The sequence below is a fragment of the Neovison vison genome, chromosome 10 (genome assembly GCF_020171115.1).
Source record: "Neovison vison isolate M4711 chromosome 10, ASM_NN_V1, whole genome shotgun sequence".
Lineage (NCBI taxonomy): Eukaryota > Metazoa > Chordata > Mammalia > Carnivora > Mustelidae > Neogale > Neogale vison.
The window spans coordinates 70182757-70201619 of NC_058100.1; the positions used below are offsets into that span (position 1 = coordinate 70182757).

General features: G+C 51.7%; 1 protein-coding gene across 1 annotated transcript in view; it reads right to left on the reverse strand.

The window, feature by feature from the left end:
- The window catches only part of CACNA1S (calcium voltage-gated channel subunit alpha1 S), a 68265-nt gene that overhangs the window by 35011 nt on the left and 14391 nt on the right, over positions 1-18863 (reverse strand). Inside the window, exons 3-12 of the mRNA XM_044267574.1 lie at positions 15761-15900; positions 13990-14132; positions 13656-13808; positions 10812-11017; positions 9318-9421; positions 7324-7469; positions 6807-6888; positions 4794-4954; positions 1439-1664; positions 488-695 (exon numbers count right to left, since the gene is read on the reverse strand). Coding sequence (XP_044123509.1) covers positions 488-695; positions 1439-1664; positions 4794-4954; positions 6807-6888; positions 7324-7469; positions 9318-9421; positions 10812-11017; positions 13656-13808; positions 13990-14132; positions 15761-15900 — 1569 coding nt within the window. The remainder of the gene's footprint in view (positions 1-487; positions 696-1438; positions 1665-4793; positions 4955-6806; positions 6889-7323; positions 7470-9317; positions 9422-10811; positions 11018-13655; positions 13809-13989; positions 14133-15760; positions 15901-18863) is intronic.

Here is an 18863-nt window from a genome sequence, read left to right on the forward strand (position 1 = left end):
CCAGCCACGCTCCTCTGGGCGGCTTCTGGCGAACATGAACTGAGCCATATCTTTGCGGTGAGAAATGGTTGGCATTTCTCTGGGGCTTTTTCAGTCTTGTTGGGGGAGAGCTCACTGGCTGACTCTGTGCTCAGAGACAGGAGTAGGGCATGGGAGAGAAAGCGGGCCCCTAGACTCCACTCAGTCAGTATCAGTGCCCCTGCCATGGGCCCGCGCCCTGCTAGGTACCAGGGACAAAGCAAATAGGACAAACCAGGCAGAACTCCCAGCCTCCAGAGGGTGCAGGAGACCAACAGCAGCTATTACAATGGAGAGGAGCACAGAGGAAGAGGAGAGCCTGCAGAGGGACCCCGAACTCGTGCCAGCAGATCTGAGAAGGCTTCCTGGAGGAAGTGATGCTCCCCCCCGCCCCCCCACCCCGCTCTTGGAGGACAAGTGGGATTCAGAACCTGCAGTATTGAATCCTGGAATCCTGAATCTTGAATACCTGGAAGACGCTGATGAGGGCCTGCGGGAAGTTGTCGAAGTTGCTGCGCCGCACCTCCGTGTCCTCGAAGTCGTACCTGCCCCCGAAGAGCTGCATGCCCAGCAGCGCAAAGATGATGATGAAGAGGAAGAGCAGCAGCAGCAGCGAGGCGATGGAGCGGATGGAGTTGAGCAGGGACGCCACCAGATTGCTCAGAGACGTCCAGTACCTGAGGGCAGAGGGTCACAGGTGCAGAGGAGACACGCCCCCTCCCCACGCCCCCGCCTCCGCGGAGCCCCTGAGGTCTGGCCAGGCCAAGGCAAAGGCTCAGGCCTGAGGGGACACAGAGGGAGAAGGGGCAGCCTCTGGGCCTCCGGGAGGCGGAGTCTTTCTGCCTGTCCTAGCACTTCTCATGGTTTGTCGTTTCGTGTTCCTTTGTGCGACTGCCGGCTAACTTCCGGCCACCCCACCAGACTGTGGACCCCAGGAGAGTAAGGGCCACCTCTCTCCCTTGCACCCCTGCACCCCCTGTGCCTAGCACAGTCCCCAGCTCAGGCCGCTGCTCCATAAATCCTGGGAAGCCAATGAGCCCGTCTCTGCTCCCTCCCTCTTTATTCTTTATTCTCCCTCCTCATTTCCACCCCCTTTCCCCACCTCTCCTTTCCTCTCATCTTTCTCCCCTTCCTCCTTCTCCCATACTCTTCTTGTCCTCTTCCTTCCCTCCACGCCACTCACTGCACCCCCGCCCCGTATCCCTGCCCAGATGGTAAGAGGTAAGAGGGAAAAAAAATTAAGGAAAGAGGTCAAAAGGGGAAAGCCATTTCTTTTAGGGAAAGAGGGACGTCCTGGGCAAGAGGCCACCCGTGAACTTGCCCAGACCCCAGACCACGGGGGACGGAGCCCCTGTGGAGCAGACCAGGCACGCTATGGGTGTGGGGCCGCTGGAGCCGCACCCACCCTCCCGGCGCTCACTTGGTGATCTTGAAGATCCTGAGGAGGCGGATACAGCGCAGCACGGAGATGCCCAGGGGGCTCATGGCGCCCGATTCCACCAGCAGGATCTCCAGGATGCCGCTGCACACCACGAAGCAGTCGAAGCGGTTGAAGATGGACATGAAGTACTGGCGCAGACCCAGCCCATACATCTTCATCAGCATCTCGATGGTGAAGAGGGCCAGCAGCACGCGGTTGGCTACGTCTGCGGGGTAGGGGTGGGGGGGGCAGCCTCAGCATCGCTTGCTCTCTCTCTCCTTGCCCTGTCTCCAGGCCACGACCTTCACTGAGCCCTCCGCCCCAACCCCCCTCGCTGAGTTTCCAAAAGCATCATCCCTTTTCCACTCTCAAAATCCGTAAAACCTGGTGAATGTTTGCCCATTGAGGGAATGCTGATGTAAGTTTCTCAGATGCTAAGCCATACCATAGCTATACCATGGCTGAGCCATACCATGTTTATCATAAGGGAGTTTCATTACATTCAATTTGGCTTAAGTTAATTAAGCCCTAAAAAAAAAGTTAATTAAGCCCTGCCATAGTCTCATTACTGTACATGTCCTTCTCTCCTTTTGGAGGAGGGGGGCCTCCTCCTATCAAAGCCAGCCTGTCTACCTGTTCTTTGCTCACCAGCTCCCCCCCGACCCCTCCCTCACGAAATCCACTGCCAATGATCACTTCTCTTTCCTATGTGTTTAACTTTTCCTTTCAACTGGATTCTCCCATCACCATTTTTAAATGCCGAAGTCTTTCCGATTGTCCCTGTAGCTCCTGCCCCAGCTCTCTCCTCCCTATCACGGCCAGACTTCCTAGAGAGCTATTGGCTTGGATCCCTTCATTTCTTCCCACCCTGCCCTGCTCCATTTGCTCTTTAAGTCATACCTAACTGGGTCTAACTGGGTCTACCTGATCACTCCACAAACAGGCTCTCTCAAGGTCACCAATGACTTCCAGGTCACCAAATCCAAGGAGCACTTTAACCCTCATTTTTCCTGGTCTTACAGAAGCCCTAGGCACTGTTGACCACTCTTGCTTTTTCAAATATTCTCTTTCCTTAGCTTCTGTAACCCTATATCCTTCTGGATTTCTTCTACTTCTCCTGCTTTTCCCAAGCTTCCTCTGCGGTTGTAATTCTCTACCTAACCATTGATGCTGGCCTTGAACTGTACATTTAGTATATATATCCTCTGATGATCTGGGGATGTCTTCTAAGACTGTAGCTTCAGTGGTCATCCCTGCCAATGACTCCCAGATTTTAATTCTTCAACATAGACCCCTCCATTGAGTTCCAGACCTATTTTGCCATCTACCTCCTTGACATTTCCATTGGGATATCTCAAAGGTACCTGAAACTCAACATGCCTAAGACTAAGCTGATGAGTACTGGAGTAGTACCCATCCTCCTCCACCCCCAACTCAGCCATTGATTGCCTTCCCCATCTCAGTAAGTGGCACTACCATCCATTTATCTGCAGAGGCCAGGAACCTCAAGTTTCTGACTCCTTTGGGTGGGTGGTACTCAGACAATGCATCGGCAATGCTTGACACATTCAAGGAGCTCTCAAGAAGACTGGTGGCAATGCATGCATGCATTTTCCCTACCTCCTTCCCATAGAAAAACACAGTCTTCTTTTCTACTTATATTCCTTCTTTAATTTTTTTTATCATTTTAAACATAGTGTCTTTTGTATTGTCCTACTACCTCAGGCTCCCAGGGTTGCTCATTCCTGTTGGTTGGGCTTGATATTTCTTCCTCCGGGTGTCCCTCTTCCTTACCTGTTTCGCAATTGTTTTGTTGTAAGCTCTTCTTTGGGAAATGCTTTTTCCCTGCAGGAATTCTGTTTGCCTTGGTTTGAGAAGCATCCCTAAAGGGTGGCTTATGTTTGCTTCTGCTGGGCACCACAGGGTTTTCCCTTGCCTCTGACTAGTTTTTTATATTACTGTCTTAGCTTAGGATCCCTACACCATCTGGAACAGTGCAAATTGGAGCCCATACATACAGGGCACAGATTGGATTTCAATTTTTTCACCTGAGACATTTTTTCTTATTCCCAGAACCTCCAGCATGGATAAACTTCCACCTTCTTTCCCCAGCCCAATGTGGTGAGATTTTTGCTTCCCTCACAAAGGGGTAACCCTAAGCTCTGGCTCTATCCAGGGGGTCAGTTCTGTTCCTTACCTGACCCAGGCTCTGGGCCCCCGTCTCTTGTCCCTGCCCGGTCATTAAGAACCCAACTGCCATTCTTTAGGGTTTAGCTCTAGGTTTAGAATGTTCCTGGAAATCAATTCATGAGCTCATTGCCTCTGGCTTTCAGTGGTTTCTTCATTTCTGCCATCTAGATACTTCCTTGTCTTTCCTGGAAGTATTGTTGTTATGACTCAGGCGGCACTACCACATGTCTACAGTGGGGAGGGCACGTAGCTTGTTCCGCCATGCTGGGACTGGTCTCCTTGTTCTCTTAGTCTCCGCCTTTTCGCAGTTCAGAGCTCCACAGGCAGAGGAACATCCATCTTGGGGGTGAGGCTGACTTGACTTCCACCAAAACTGATCCTTCGGAAATGCTGGTCTGATCGTGTTATATGTCTGCTGACAACTTTTCATTAGCTTCCCATCTCCCAAAGGTTAAAAGTCCCAATATTTGGCTCAAGTACTTAAGGGCCTCGACATGCAAACACCCCTCCCGCTGCTCTCAGTCACATACGAAGTTCTTACAGCTCCCTGAATTCACCGTACTATTCTATATCCTCACATCTTTGCTTATGCTGTTCGTTCTGGGGGAATCCTCCCTTCCTTTTGACTGTCATCTACTGATTCTTTAAGGTCCACGGAGCTCCAACATTCCTCCCCTATAATCCTTCTCTTGCTGCCCCCTATTTGCCTGTATGGTTGCCCTCCCTATGTGGACTTGACATTCTTCATGAGCATCTATCTTCTCCTCTAAATACACTCCTGGAAGGCAGGAGCCTATTAATTCTCTCTGCATCTGAATTCACTGTCTATGCCTTACATATACCATGCATGCAATAAACAGTTGGTGAAAGACTGCTGTTTTGGCAGTAGGATTTGAACTTGGATGCTTGGAGTTCTAGATTGCTGGTAATCCTTATGCTCAGTATCTGAAATTGTAATCATTTACCCAGATACCTGGGCTTCCCAACCGGCTGCTGTTATTGCCCCTAGTGATGCCATGAGGAAAATAGTATTACCAGCCTCTGATTTCTAGAAAACGATGTCAATATCTCCATGACGTCTTCTGCCAAACCTGAGGTGCTACTGACTGGCTTTGGCCATTGGCCACATCTGTCCCCTTTCTGGCTTCACTCTGTTGTGTCTCACCTTGCAAGTGGGTCAGCCACAGAGGCTGGTTGTGGTGCTCGGAGGCAATCGACAGGGTATTGAGGGCAACGACCAGGATCACCAGCCAGTAGAAGACTTTGGACTTGATCACGTCATGGCACTTCCAGCGAAAGATGCGGTTCCACTGCCTCCAGTGGCGACTGGGTGAGGAGACACGGGAGGGGGGAGGCAAAGAGCTGCTTTCCTCTGAGCTCCCCACCCCCCTTTCTGGAATTGCTTTCCGACAGGCTCCAGCCTGACTCCATCTGATCGCCCACTCTCTCCTCTGGCCACACGGGAGACGTTAAGGGCGTGAGCCGCAGGGCCAGACTGATTTAAAATCTTGCCTCCTACTTGTGAAGCTCTTCCTCTTTCAAAGGAGAAAAATAATGATCCCAGGAATTAGAGATAATGCAAGCAGAATGCTTAGCACAGTGCCTGCCATACAACAGGGGCCCCACACACTTCCATTTTAATTAAAACACACTGGGGGGGGGGGATGTGTTTTGTTCATTAGAAAAACAATTGTGTAATGGATTAGTCATACCTGGTGTTGGTGAGGGTGTGTGGAAAGGGCACTGCCACAATCACTGCAACATTTTTTGGAGAACAATTTGGCAGCACTGACCAAGGTTTAAAAATATATATGCTTTGATCCAGAAATTCCATTTCTAGGAATCTGACTGGTGGACTTATGCAGGACTGTTCCTACAGCGCTATCGGCATTGCCAAAACCAGCAAAGATTAATATTTTGTGGTATATTCATCCTGTGGACTAACACTCAAAGATACACCAGACAAAGTTGAGCCATCCAGCCATGGACAGGCATGAAGGAAACTCAAAGGTCTATCACTAGCAGAATGAAGCCAGTCTGAACAGGCTATGTGCTGTGTGATTCCAAATATATGACATTCTGGAAAAAGCAAAACTACAGAAACGATAACAACATCAGTTGTTAGTTGCCAGGTCGGGGGAGGAGGGAAAATACTCTGAATGATATTAGAATGATGAATCCATGTCATTACACATTTGCCCAAACCCACAGAGGGGACAGCACCAAGAGGGAGCCCCAAGGTACACCTCAGCTTTCTGGTGGGGGATGTTAATTAATGGGCGGTGCCTGTGTGCTGGGGGTGGATATGAGAAATCTCTGTACCTTCTGTTCCATTCTGCCATGAACCTAAAACTGCTCTAAAAAAATTAAAGTCTTAAAAAAAAAAAAAAGACACGTGCGTATGTATAAAGTTGCCCTAGATATTTTTTAAGTTAAAAATATGTTACTTGATACTATGTATATCTTCTTCATCAGGTGTTTGCCAGGACCTCCTGTATGCTGGGCACTGTTCTAGGCTCAGTAGCCAGGGTAGTTAGCATAAGGAACCCTGCATGTAAAAAGCCAGGCCAAACAAAAAAACCTGGTGTGTGTGTGTGTGTGTGTGTGTGTGTGTGTGTGTAGAGAGAGAAAAGCATAGCAAAGGTCTTGAAGGGATACGCATCTGTTACCATGGTTACCTCTTTGAAGGGCAGTGGGGACCTTCATCTTTTCTTTGATGTATTTCTCTGTTTGATCTTCCAAACTCACAAGTGGGTATGGATTTGGAAGAGGAAGCAGCCAACCAACCAAACACACCTTCCTCTTGAGACAAAGACGCGAGGTTGGAGCCTCCCCTGTCTCCAGATTCCTGGGGAGGCCAGCGTCCTTCCCGCACACCTCTCTGTGCTACTTCTTTGCAGCACACACCTTCCCTCTTCCTGAGCAGAGCTTTCCAGGACTAATTGTCCCACCAACGCCACTCTGATCACAGGGTAGCAGCCAGATTCTCTCCCTTGCCCCCTGGCAGGCTCCCACTTTCTTCCCGATGTAGTATATAATTAGGTCATCTGCTGAGTGCCCTAAAGGATGGCGAACGTGACTCTAAGGTCCAGTAAATGGGGACCAGTAAATGGGTTCTAACTCCCTATCTCTGGGAGTTCTGAGGCTGGGAAGACTCTGGGGAGAAGAGGATACTCACACGAACTGAATGATTTTGTTCAAGCCCTCGATTTCATACAAGCTCTCTGTGTCAGAGCCTCCTTCATCCAAAGACAGCTTCCCTGGGAACAAGAGAGAAAGAGTGGACCAGTCTTCTGGGCCCCTCTGCGCTAGACACACCTGGAAAAGGGGCCATTGACTGGAGACATCTGTGAAAATGGGCCCTAGGCAGGCCTGGATCCCTGTGTGTTTGGGGCCCAAGAAAGAGCCCACACCTGGGCAGGGGGTGGTTATGGACAGGTAGCACGGTGCTTTGTACTCTAGGAAGAGCCCCCGGCACACCCGGATGCCATCATTTCCAGGTGTAAGGCTTTAGGCAAGTCACTCGCCCTTTAAGGGCCTGAGTTCTCTTACCAGCAGCATGGCAACGTTATACAGCTCCGTGGGCCTCCCAGGCTTGCAGGACTTTCCCTGACTCAGCGCTCCCAGTGGGCACTGACTGCATAGGGCAGCTTAGGGGTGGGGAGGGCAGGCTGACCATGCCTTTGGGCCCAAACCTTCTCTCAAGTCCTCAACGTCCATGACCTCGCCCTGCGTGATCCAGCTCATGTAGCCCCGCAGGTCCTCCTCCAGCTGCTGCTTCTCCCGGAGCTTTTGGAAGGTTCCCCTGGACTTGGCCTTCTCCCGCTCCTTGGTGAATTCCCTAAAGTGGAACAGGGGAGATGGGGGAGGGAGGAGAAAAGGGAAAGGGGCTGGAGGAGGACTGAGCATCCCAAAAACAGAGAAAGCACATTCTGTGGCTGGGTGTGGCCCCACCTTCTGGTCCAGGGGGTCACCTGGGGTCCAGGTGTCCTTCCAGGTGGTGGAGGGGCAGCCACTCTCCCACCCCCTCACCATCCCCCTCCCCCCCCACCAGACAGCCTGCCTTTCTCATTGCTTTCTGCTCCTCCCATCTGTCATCGTATCTCATCTTGGGGTTTCCTTGGATATTAAGGGTTAACGACATGACAGCCCATTGCCCTCACAGAATCAGCCACGGATCTTCACATTCTCCATGCTGCCCAACCTTGAAGCTACCTGAGAAATGTAGCTGGGCTTATAGACCCAAAACCTGGAGGGAATTCTCCTGAGTCTAGAAGAAACCATGTGGCAGAAGGAAGGGACCTGAGGGCCAGCGAGCAGTCTTCCGACCAGCAGAGGCAACCCTTGGCCTCTAAGCAGGGTCGGGGGAGGGGGAGACAAGAGCACGGTGCTGGGCTTGTGATGTGAGCACCTCAGCCCTCAGCACCGGCCCCCAGGGGATGGGCCCAGGCATGGGTTCTGGACCTTTCCATGCTGTGGATCCTTGAGTAGTTCCACAAAATGTATGGGTCCCTCCTCAGAATAATGTTGTGAAATACACAACATAAAACTCTCTCACTGCAAAAGGAATCGATTATATTAAAATACAGTTACTGAACTATAAGGAAATTGTGATAAAATACCACATATGTTTCTTTATTAACTCATTAACTGGCAAGGTCTGGTTGCCAACCTAACAACCATTACAGTTTCAAAATAGTAGGGAGTGGAAGCACTCTTTGCAACATTTGTAATGGGACACGTGGTTTCTACTGGGACAAGTCAGAGTCACTGCTAGTAACACTACTATGGCGTGTGGTCTCCACGCCTGTTAAAAGGAAACGCTGAACTTCAATTAGAGTTAATAAAAAGCAAAGACAAGTTCTTCTTATTCAAGTTCATGGAACCCCCTGAATTCTGCCTACACAATGCCTGGGGGGAAGCTTCTGGGGTGGGATGATGGCAGTGGGGAAGTAGGTGCATGGTCACTTCCAGACTGTCCGCTGTGGCTGGCGGGCGGGAGGCGGGGAGCCCTCACAAAGAGAACCTCTCTCATTAATAATGACTCTCAGTACTTAGTGCTCATTATGTGCTCAATTCTAAGTGCTTTGCATGTATTAGCTCATTTTCTCCTCCCAACGACCCTATGAGATTATTCCCATTGGAAGGATGTGGACCGAGGCACAGAGAGGTTAGGTAATTAGCTAAAGGTCACACAGCCCTCAAGCAGTAGTGTAAGGATTTAAGCTTCAGGGCCCGGGGCCTCACTAGAAGGCTACACTGACCCGTGATGCCAAAGCATTAGCTGCCTCCAGGGGCAGGAGGCTGGGGTCTCAGGGGCTTCCCTCAGAGGGAGTGGGGGTGCAGAGGGACCAAGGAAGAAAGGACGGGAGAAGGCTGGAGGAGAAGGAAAAAGTTAAAAATTAAGGGGCTCCTACCTTTATCTTCAATATCCCCCTTGCTAACCTGGGAGCAGGCTCCTAGCAACAGGGATGAGTGGGGGTTCTAACCCGCATCTCCCTGCCCTGGTCCTCCTCCTCCTCTCACTCCTCTTCCTTCTCTACCCTCGACTCTCTTTGTCCCTCTGGCTCTTTTCCTCCTTCTCTCCCCTCCTCCCGCCACCCTGCTGTCCCTTCTCCCTCCTACCTTCCCTCCCTCTTCTCCTCTCCCATCCCCCCCTCTCCTCCCAGCCGCCTGTGAGCTTCCTTACCCACTCAGGACACCCAGGACCAGGTTGAGAATGAAGAAGGATCCCAGCAGAATGAGGGTGACAAAGTAGATCCAGGGCCACTCGTTCCCGATGGCATCATTGACCTGGTCCAGACAGAGGTGTGAGTCCCATTCACACCTGAGCACGCACATCCTGACCCGAGGACTCACGTCCCCTTCCAGACTCCGGATTCTCAGTCTCCACCTGACCCTGGAGGAGAAGGAGAGAGGCCGGCCATCTGGGCCCAGTGAGGGGACACTCCTCCCCGCAAAGCCCTGGGGCCTGGAGTTAGAAGGGCTTTTCAAAAGGAGCCTTGCTGATTGTCCACTTGGCCCAGACACGATTCACCCATTTCTCCCTCCAGCCATCCACGTCCCTGGGTCAGCTCTCTGATACACTCCCCTCCCCCCAGGTGGTTTCTTGACAGCTAAGACTTTTCAAAGTAGAAGAAGCACAAAGAATTCTTGGACTGAGCGTGGCCAGCTCGTTCATGAACAAGCTCTGTGACCCTAGACAAGTCACTTAACATCTCTGAGCATTATCCCATCTGTCCACGGGGATGATGCTCTGTGCTTGCCCCTCACAGACTTGTAGCAGAGGTGAAATAACACATGTGACAGGCCTTTGAAATGTTTGATAATATGCTCCCATAATATGAGCTTACAAGAACTATTCGTACTAATCCTTTCTATTTGCAAAGCATCTGACAGTTTGACAACCTTTGCTTCAACAGGCAGTGTCACGTGTGGTTAAGAGTTCTGGGCTCAGAGCCAGATGGATGAGTTCAATTCTTGGATCTACTGCTCGCTAGCTCCATAACTGTTGAACCTCTCTGAGCCTCAGTTTATTCATCTGTAAAGTGGGAACAATGCCTTCCGTGGTGGGAGGATTAAATAAGAAATGCAAACTAGCTCCGGATAACACCCAGCAAATAATATACTCCAACAAGGAAACTAATGTAGCATTGACCATGTTGTTGGCACTGCTACAGTTTAGCTAATCTGCCTAGTAACCTGCAACTACCCTATGAGGTATTGGTATTTTTATTTTATAAGCAAGGAAAGTGATACCTAGTGATATTATATCAGAAAGCAGTCTTGCTCTGGGGCAAAACAGGACTCAAAGGGCTCTTCATCCCTCAGGAAATCTGAGATTCGAGGTCATCAGGAATGAGTCACCCATGGGCAGGTTTCGGGAAAAGTTAGAAAAGTTGAGACCAGAACCCCTGGATTCCTGGTCTCCACTCCTCACCCACCTCTTAGGTCCTGCACAGACAGGCTGTACCTTGGGAACTGCCCAGAGGATACTGGGACACACATACTTGGGGACAAGAAGGGGGACATGCACCCTATGTAGGTTTCCCAGGGAGGGGTTAGAAGGAGCAGTGGACATTAGAGTCAGACCAACAGCACCACCTCTCCCCCTCCCCCTACCCGGTCCCTAGAACCTGGGGATGAAGGTAGGGGGCTCTGCAGCCGCAGGGGCCAGACCCACCCAGTAGAGAACGTCGGTCCAGCCCTCCATGGTGATGCACTGGTACACGGTGAGCATGGAGAAGCCAAAGTTGTCGAAGTGGGTGATGCCATGGTTGGGCCCCGGCCAGCCACCCCGACACTCACTGCCGTTGATGGTGCACGGGCGCCCCGATCCCGTCCTGGCGCAGGGTGAGGGCTTCTCGTTCTCCACCGTGGCCACGATATCTGGAGGCAGAGGCAGTGCAGGCATCAGATTGGAAGTGTGGATGGACAAGAATGGAGGAAGAGTCATCTGTGATGACTGAGGACTAGGTCTAGAGCTCACTCAGCCGGAAATGTAAAGGAGTGCTCCCCAGGAGCACACGGAGCTGGAGGAGGACTGCTGGGGCCCCGGCCGGCGGTGGGTGTCTACGGGCAGCCGCGATGGTATCTTGGGCCTTATGGCCTCATGAGAGGGTCGTCTTCAAGGATCAGTTTCCTATGAAGTACCACTTGTGTAGCAAGGGTAACGTGAATGTCATGCCTGCCCACAGAACTTTAAAAAAGGAGGCAGCGTTGTGGCTGGGGCGGAGGTATGAGGGTGGGGCCACCCGTGTTCTGACTTGTGTTCTTTCTGGGAGCCACATGGAGATGTCCCAGTGGGACTGAGATGAGCTGCCCTTCGACATGAAGTTTTAGGGGCAAGGGTCTGCTCCTAGTAGGTGTTCCCAACCGGCTGCAGTCCCCTCTGTGTCACTAGATGGTGCTCATATTGTCTCTAAAATCCTTCAGTGTCGATGACATCCTGGGTCCCCTTTTATCTTAGGACATTTTTGTCTCCTATTGTGTTCAGAGAATCGATGAGCTCATCAGAGCTGGAATGCCCTACCTCACCCATATTTACCAGGTTGGCTCAGTCTTCTAGAGATGGGAGAGGAGAACATTGATGAATTCTGAGCTCTGAGTGGGTCCCTGACCCCTCAAGTCAGGTAACTCCCATCCCAGAAAGGTTTTGGAGCACCACTGGCCAGCACTGGTCAAGAATGCATGAGGACACCAGGTGAGACCTCCGGGTCTCAGATATGGAAGGTTGTGATAAAAAGTCTCCTCGGGGCACCTGGGTGGCTCAGTGGGTTAAAACCTCTGCCTTCGGCTCAGGTCATGATCCCAGAATCCTGGGATCGAGCCCCGCATCGGGCTTTCTGCTCAGCAGGGAGCCTGCTTCCTCCTCTCTCTCTGCCTGCCCCTCTGCCTACTTGCGATCTCTGTCTGTCAAATAAATAAAAATCTTTTTAAAAAAGTCTCCTTCTCTCTGTTTGGATAAGGCTCATTATAGGACTTAGATTGTTACAGGAACAGGAAGGGGCTGAGCTGGGAGAGAACTAGGAATGGAACCACCAAAAGTTCTATCAGAGTTCACTGCCTTGTCTTGGATTTGGACCTCGGGCTGCCTGTCCCCTTGTCAGTGGGTCTGGGGATGTGAGGAGTATCCTGCGACACTGTGGATCTTGGCTATCTTGTCCATCCTGGGTTATTCTGGTGAGTTCGAGTCTGGGAGGAATTGTCCTAATAGAAGTCACCTCTTTCTGGTGCCATGTTCCGTTCCTGTAGACCCCAGTAGAAGTTAGGCTCCTAACTGAGACAGACGGACACTGCCAGCTGGCAGCACTGAGTCTTGGAGTGGGGGACCCACACCTTTTCAGGGCACCTACCTGGGCAAAATAATTTTCTTTTTAATTTTTAAAGAAAGATTTTATGTATTTATTTGACGGAGAGAAAGCACAAGCAGGGGGAGCTCCAGGCCAAGGGAGAAGCAGACGCCTCACTGAACAGGGAGCCAGACATCAGGCTCGACCCCAGGACCCTGGAATCATGACCTGAGTTGAAGGCAAACACTTAACCGACTGAGCCACCCAGGTGCCCCTGGACAAAATTATTTTTATAAGAATGCCAAGACATTATTTCATCTCCCAGTCTTTCAATGAATGCAGAGTGGAGTTTTCTAGAGCCTACATGATGTGCGATTTCACAACAGACAGAACACAGAAGCAGCTGTGTGAATCCAGAAGATTCTATCAAGCCAACTCATTAAAGAGATTAAGACAAAATGTAAGACAGTACCTTTCTTTAAGTATTAAAGAAATTTAAGTATTAACCAAATTCTTGGTTTGGAAAAATATAGTTATTTTTCATAAGATATCTATGTTCCTAAGTAACAGGCTTATCACTGTTCTTTGAAAATGAATTCATAAATTAATATTATGACATTTTCCTCAGTTTTCCTATCTATGGATATCAATGGATATCAGAGACTAAAGTTCATATCCACAAAGGCTCTTTGGGGTCCTTAATAATTTTTAAGAGTGTAAGGAGTCCTGGGGCAAACAGTTTGAGAACGGCTGCTTTGGAAGGCTTGGCTCAAGTTCATTTGAGCCTTCAAGGTATGTTCTCTCTGATGACCCTACAAATGACCCTTCGGCTCTTGGGTGCTTTCTTTGGATCCCCTTTAGACACCAATCTGTGGGTCCCTGCTTGGAGGGGCCGCTCAGATCAAAGCAAAAACAAGTGCTGCAAGAAAAGTACAAATAGAAATTCAGGCTTGTCCCAAGTCTGCATCTCAGTCCACAGCTGGCCTGGAAAGCCCAAAGATACCGTGTTGGTCCGGGCTGGGTGCGCTGCAGATTAAACCGTGGCCCAGTCCTTGGCCCACTTCCCTTGATCATTGACCTTGGCAGATCTGTCCTTGTCCAAGAGCAACCCATTCCTCAGGACAACAGGTGTGGGAAGAAATGACCTAGTTGCGGGGTCCTTCACGGCTGAGGTGGCTGTGCCTTTTGAGTTGCCCTAGGGCCACTCCCTCCTCCCCACAGCCCTGCAAGCTCACCTGTCCCGATGAAGTAGCAGGTCTTATGCATCTTGCCTTTGAAGAGCTCCAGCCCGATGATGGCATAGATGATGACCATGAAGAGGACGAGCAGGGCGATGTGGAACAGGGGCAGCATGGCCTTGAAGATGGAGTTGAGGACCACCTGCAGGCCTGCAGAGGGGGAGCAGGGAGGAGGAAAGGAGAGTCATCACCTCTCTTGGGCTCCTGGCCCTCCCTCTCTCTATATCCTGGGAAGCCTCGGGGACAGCAAGGTGGGAGGGGGGGGTCTAGGGCTGGGCAAGGGAATGGGCTGGGAAAGGAGGAAGGGCATCTGAGGGGCACTGTCACCCACTCGGCACCCCGGACACCAGCCGGAGGGGTCTGAGCACGCGGAAGGCTCTCAGGGCCTTGACGTCCAGACCAGCCCCTTTGCTGCTCATCGGGGCTGTGTTGCTTTGGATGACGTTAACCTGTTCCAGAATCACGGTGAAAACCCTAGAGTGGAGAAGAGGGAGAGAGGAGGGTCAGATAAGCCCCTGTTCTGTGGGTCTGGGACCCATGTCCCATCTGTGCTCAGGGGACACTGTGGAAAAGCCTAGCGGGGAGTGATAACTTTCATCGACCACTAACTCAGATTTGGTCATGCCTGTCTGGAAAATTTCATTAGAAAAGATTCTGAGGCCAAGTTCAGACGCAGGGAAAAGAATACTGGATCCAGCTGAGATGTCTGGGTGCCGAGGGGAGCTGAGGTCCACATGCCACAGGGACTCACGGTCCCCGGCTGGGGAGCTGAGTATATCCCATGGTGGGCTGAAGGTCACCAGCAGCGGTGCCCTCAGTGGGGACCCAGAGCAGAAAGCCGGAAGCGAGGTCTCTCTGTGAGGGTTCCTCGTGCTGTGCTTTCCAACAATGCCCTTTTTTTTTCCTTCCCTGCTCATCTGCTCCTCCTCTCAATTTACTCCAAGTCCCATTATCGTTTGAAGGCCATCTCCAACCCTTCTTTATGAATCCTTCCTTTGACGACCGAACCCCTGGGACACTCTCCTGTGTCAGTACAATGAGGCACTGTGTGGTAGTGTCTTCTGACACTCCATTATTCTGTGTACATTGGTCTTGGCCTCCCACCAAGGCAGCTCATTAAGAGCGGAGGCTGATTCACAGACTTCTGTTTTCCCCAGGGTGCCAAAGGGCAGCGTCGTGGTTGAATAGCAAACTCTGGAACCAAGATCTCCTGGTTCGAGTCCTGGCACTGCAGCTGGCTGGCTCTGTGACCGAGGGCTGGTTGCTTGACCTCTCTGAGCCTTAGTCTCCTTAAATGGGAAAACTGAGATGGTTGAAGATCCTCAATGAGATGTTACATGTAAAACACATAGTAAGTGCTTGGTAAATGCTCCTGTTATAATGGGGATTATTATGTTATGGACTGAACCGTGTGCCCCTCACATTCATATGTCGAAGCCCTGACCCTCAGTCCCTCAGAATGTGGCTGTATTTGGAGACAAGGGATTTTTTAAAGACTGAAGTGAGGCTGTGAGGGTCGATGCCAAGCCAGTCGACTGGTGTCATTGGAAGAAGAGGGGATTTGGAGGCGCAAAGAAGCCCCAGTGGGGACCGTGCGCTGGACCTCTGGGCTCCAGAACCGGGTGTGGGGGGGAAGACAAATGCTGTTGTTAGAGGCCCCCTGGACCCCTGTTGGTGGGACTTTGTTACGGCAACCCTAGCTGACAAATATGGATTCCTAAATGTCCATCTTTGCGAACCCAGATAGCAGGTGCTTAGTACAAGACCATGGAAGACATGAATAGATGACAAAGGTTGAAAAATTTATAAACGTCCAGAAATTGCTGGCCGCTGAAACCACGTCCATCATTTCCAACTGTGTGTGGTGTGAGAACAAAGGAACGCGGAGTGTCTCGCTGGGGAAGGGGTGTGTGAGCTGGGAGTGCTTCACTCTCCCCCAGCACTGGCTACATCTGTGCGGGAGCTGGTCCTTCCAGAGGCTACCCCTGGCACAGTGCTGGGGTTCCATCTTGCTCTGGGAGGCTGCTGGTGGTGGTGGGCACAGTGATCTCAGAGATCCCCTCTGACTTCCAACCCACCCACCCCCCACACTGGGGCCTCACCCTAGGAAGACAATGATGAAGTCTAGCACGTTCCAGCCACTGCGCAGGTAGGCATCCTGATGGAATAGGAAGCCGTAGGCAATGATCTTCATGGCGGCTTCGATCGAGAAAACAATGAGGAAGAAATACTCCAGCTTCTCCTGTGGAAGCAAGCACAGTCACACCACTCTTCTGTGCATCCTGAGTGCACCCTTGAGTCGCCCTGACTTCCCCTCCAGGCAATGTTCTTTCAATGCGCCTGCCTCAGGACATTTGCACTGACTGTGGTGTCTGCCTGGAATTCCTCTACCCTGATCCCCCACATCATGACCACACACCCCCACATCACCAGCTCCCTCCCTTCCTACAGGTCTTTACTCAAAACCCATCCCTCATCTGGACCTTGCCTGGACTGACAAGTACAACTTGAGGGATCTCTGACATTTTCTATTCCTCTGGTCTGTTTTCGTTTGTCTTATTAGCACTTACTCCTAGCTAAAAATACCATATATATTTTTATCTTGTTCATTTCCTATCTCACCCCCCTTGAACACAAACTCCATAAAGTGTGTGGATTTTTGTTCATTTCCTTCATTATGCCTCTTCCTGGGCCTAGACTCAGATGGATCAATGAATGGTCTGGGCAGACCTCAAAGGGAAGGTCTCGGTCGTTTCCAGTTTGGACCTCTTTCTTCTGGCACCATCCTGAGGACTGATGGTGGGAGTGGTGGCAGAGAAGGGGAGTGTTTGTTAGAACCCTGGATGGCCCTCTCTGGCTGATGTTACCAGGGTCTGACCTTTAACTAATTACCCTGTGCCCTCCCCTGCATGTCCTTCCGCCCCACACCAGCTGCCTGCAGGCGGCCACATAAAGGGCACGGTGCTCGCACTCAGGGTGAAGGGAATCAGGGCACACTGGGAATGGAGGAGACCCTCCAGGTAAGTGCCAATGGCTTCAGCTCAGCCCTGCCCTGCAGAAGGCCTTGCAGACCCCTCCAGGTTCTGACCCTGGAGCCCAATCCTCTGATCCTCCCAGTTACCCCCTCCTGGGCCCAGTCACCCTTCCCCCTTCTTTGAGCCCAAGAGAGTTATTTCTAGACAACAAGGCAGAGTCCCCTCTGCCAAGACTCTGGGCTGAATCTGCTCTACTTGCAGCCGTCCAAACCTTGGCTTGGGGACTTCCAAGAGTCCGGCGCCCTACCCCTCCAGATCTCCCCAGACAAGCCCAGTCTTCTGAGGGGGCATCCGCCCAGCCTGCTGCCGGCAGGACCGGAGCACTGCACAACCCCAGGAGGCACATAGAGAGAGACTGGCTGGTCCTCTGGATCTGACCACCAAGGGGGCTCTGCCTCACCCCAAGCCCGCTCTTACCCTTAGTCACCAACACCCACCCCAAGAAAGCCCCCCCAACAGGGCCTCTCCATCAGCACACTATGGAGGCACAACTCATACTATGAATTCATAGTTTCTTCATTCTGGATGGAGCCAGGTCAGGAAACAGATCACCCTATTAATAATCTGGAAGATAAGTTATTTTTACTTCCGAGTGGCAAGTGTGGGAAGCAAGGGAACAAGTCGCCCAATGGCCCATTGATATGGATACGGTCCTAGAAACCTTCCAACTTGTCAGTCAGAGAATTTTCCTGAGAGCACAATTACCCCTTCTACACAGAGAGGAAAATTGAGTCGCGTACGGACTGAGCTACTTTCCTTAACTTCACCCCTAATTCGCCCCACCAGTTTGTAATCCCAGATCTTCTAGTCTTTTTCTGGAATCCCTTTCTCTTCTAGTCTTTTTCTGGAATGCATTTCTACTAACAGGCTTTGTTTGTTCATGTTCATTTGTTTGTTTGAAGACTTATTTATTTGAGAGAGAGAGAGAGCATGAGCTGGGAGAGGGACAGAGGGAGAGGGAGAGAGCCCTCAAGCAGACTCCCACTGAGGAAGGAGCCTGCCATGGGGCGTGATCCCAAGACCCAAGATCGTGACCTGGGCTGAAGCCAAGAATCAGACACTTGAACGACTGAGCCACCCCGGCGCCCCTGACAGGCCTGTTCATAGAAATTGTGCTCAACTCGACATGAGCTGGGGAATCACGGGACGCCTTGCTCCACGAAGAGCGACAAAGGGCTGTCTGGGCCACGCCCTGCCAAGGTGGAGTGGGGGGCAACCACAAAGGGTCCTTGGGATGGGCTGGCTCCTTCCGTTCCTGTGCTGAGCGGGCTTCCTGGGAGTCAGGCACAGCGTGAGGGACAAGAGTAAGGAGGAGGGTGAAGTCAAGTCAGCATTTACGTATTTAAGTGGCTGCAGCCCCAGGGGCAAGATGGTTGAAGTGGGGATGAGGGGGAGGGAAAACAGGACCCAAAATAGTCACAGCGCTCACAGGCGGGGCGGCCAGCCACATCCACGGGAGAGCCGCCCGCACCTGCCACTGCCTGTCTAGCCACGACCAGCCAAGGATGCTGGCCGAGGGCCCCCAGCCTCACATGGGGTCACTCGGCTTCCACAGGCTGTTACCTCTCCCTGCAGCACCCCTGCGAGCACTGGAACGGGGGCTCCTGGAGCTCTAACGTGCTGCCGAAGGAGGCCTGTGTGTGCACACAACATGGGCGCTCAGCCAGGAGGAGATGGGGGCGGGTTATGTCCCTTCTTGAGTTTTGGGACAGTGCTGTCCATGTCACACTGGGTTGCCCCGCAGCCCCGACAACCAGGGCTCCATCTTTCACAAGGAATAAGGCACATCCATGCCACAGATGTTTATTAAATGCAGGGCTGGAGGTGGCAGGCAAGACCCGGCTCTCTCTCCCTAAGATCAAAGTTACCAGCCTTCCCTAAACCACCCCAGTTCCCTTCAGCACCCGCTTAAGAGGCCGCCATCAGCAGGCGGGAGGCCATGGGGGATCGGCGTGCAGTGTCTCATCTGTTCTGTTCTTTTGGACAACCTCCTAACCTCTTGCATCTCGGCTTCCTCGCTTGTAAAACTGAGACCCGCCCACTACCCAGAAGAGTCATCGTGAGGAGTAAACGGCCTCCTGTAAGGGAGTGCCAGCAAACGGCCTCACATGTTCCAAATGCTCAGTAAATCAAGCCATTCTGATGAGGGAGACAGACCTGGGTGCCCTAG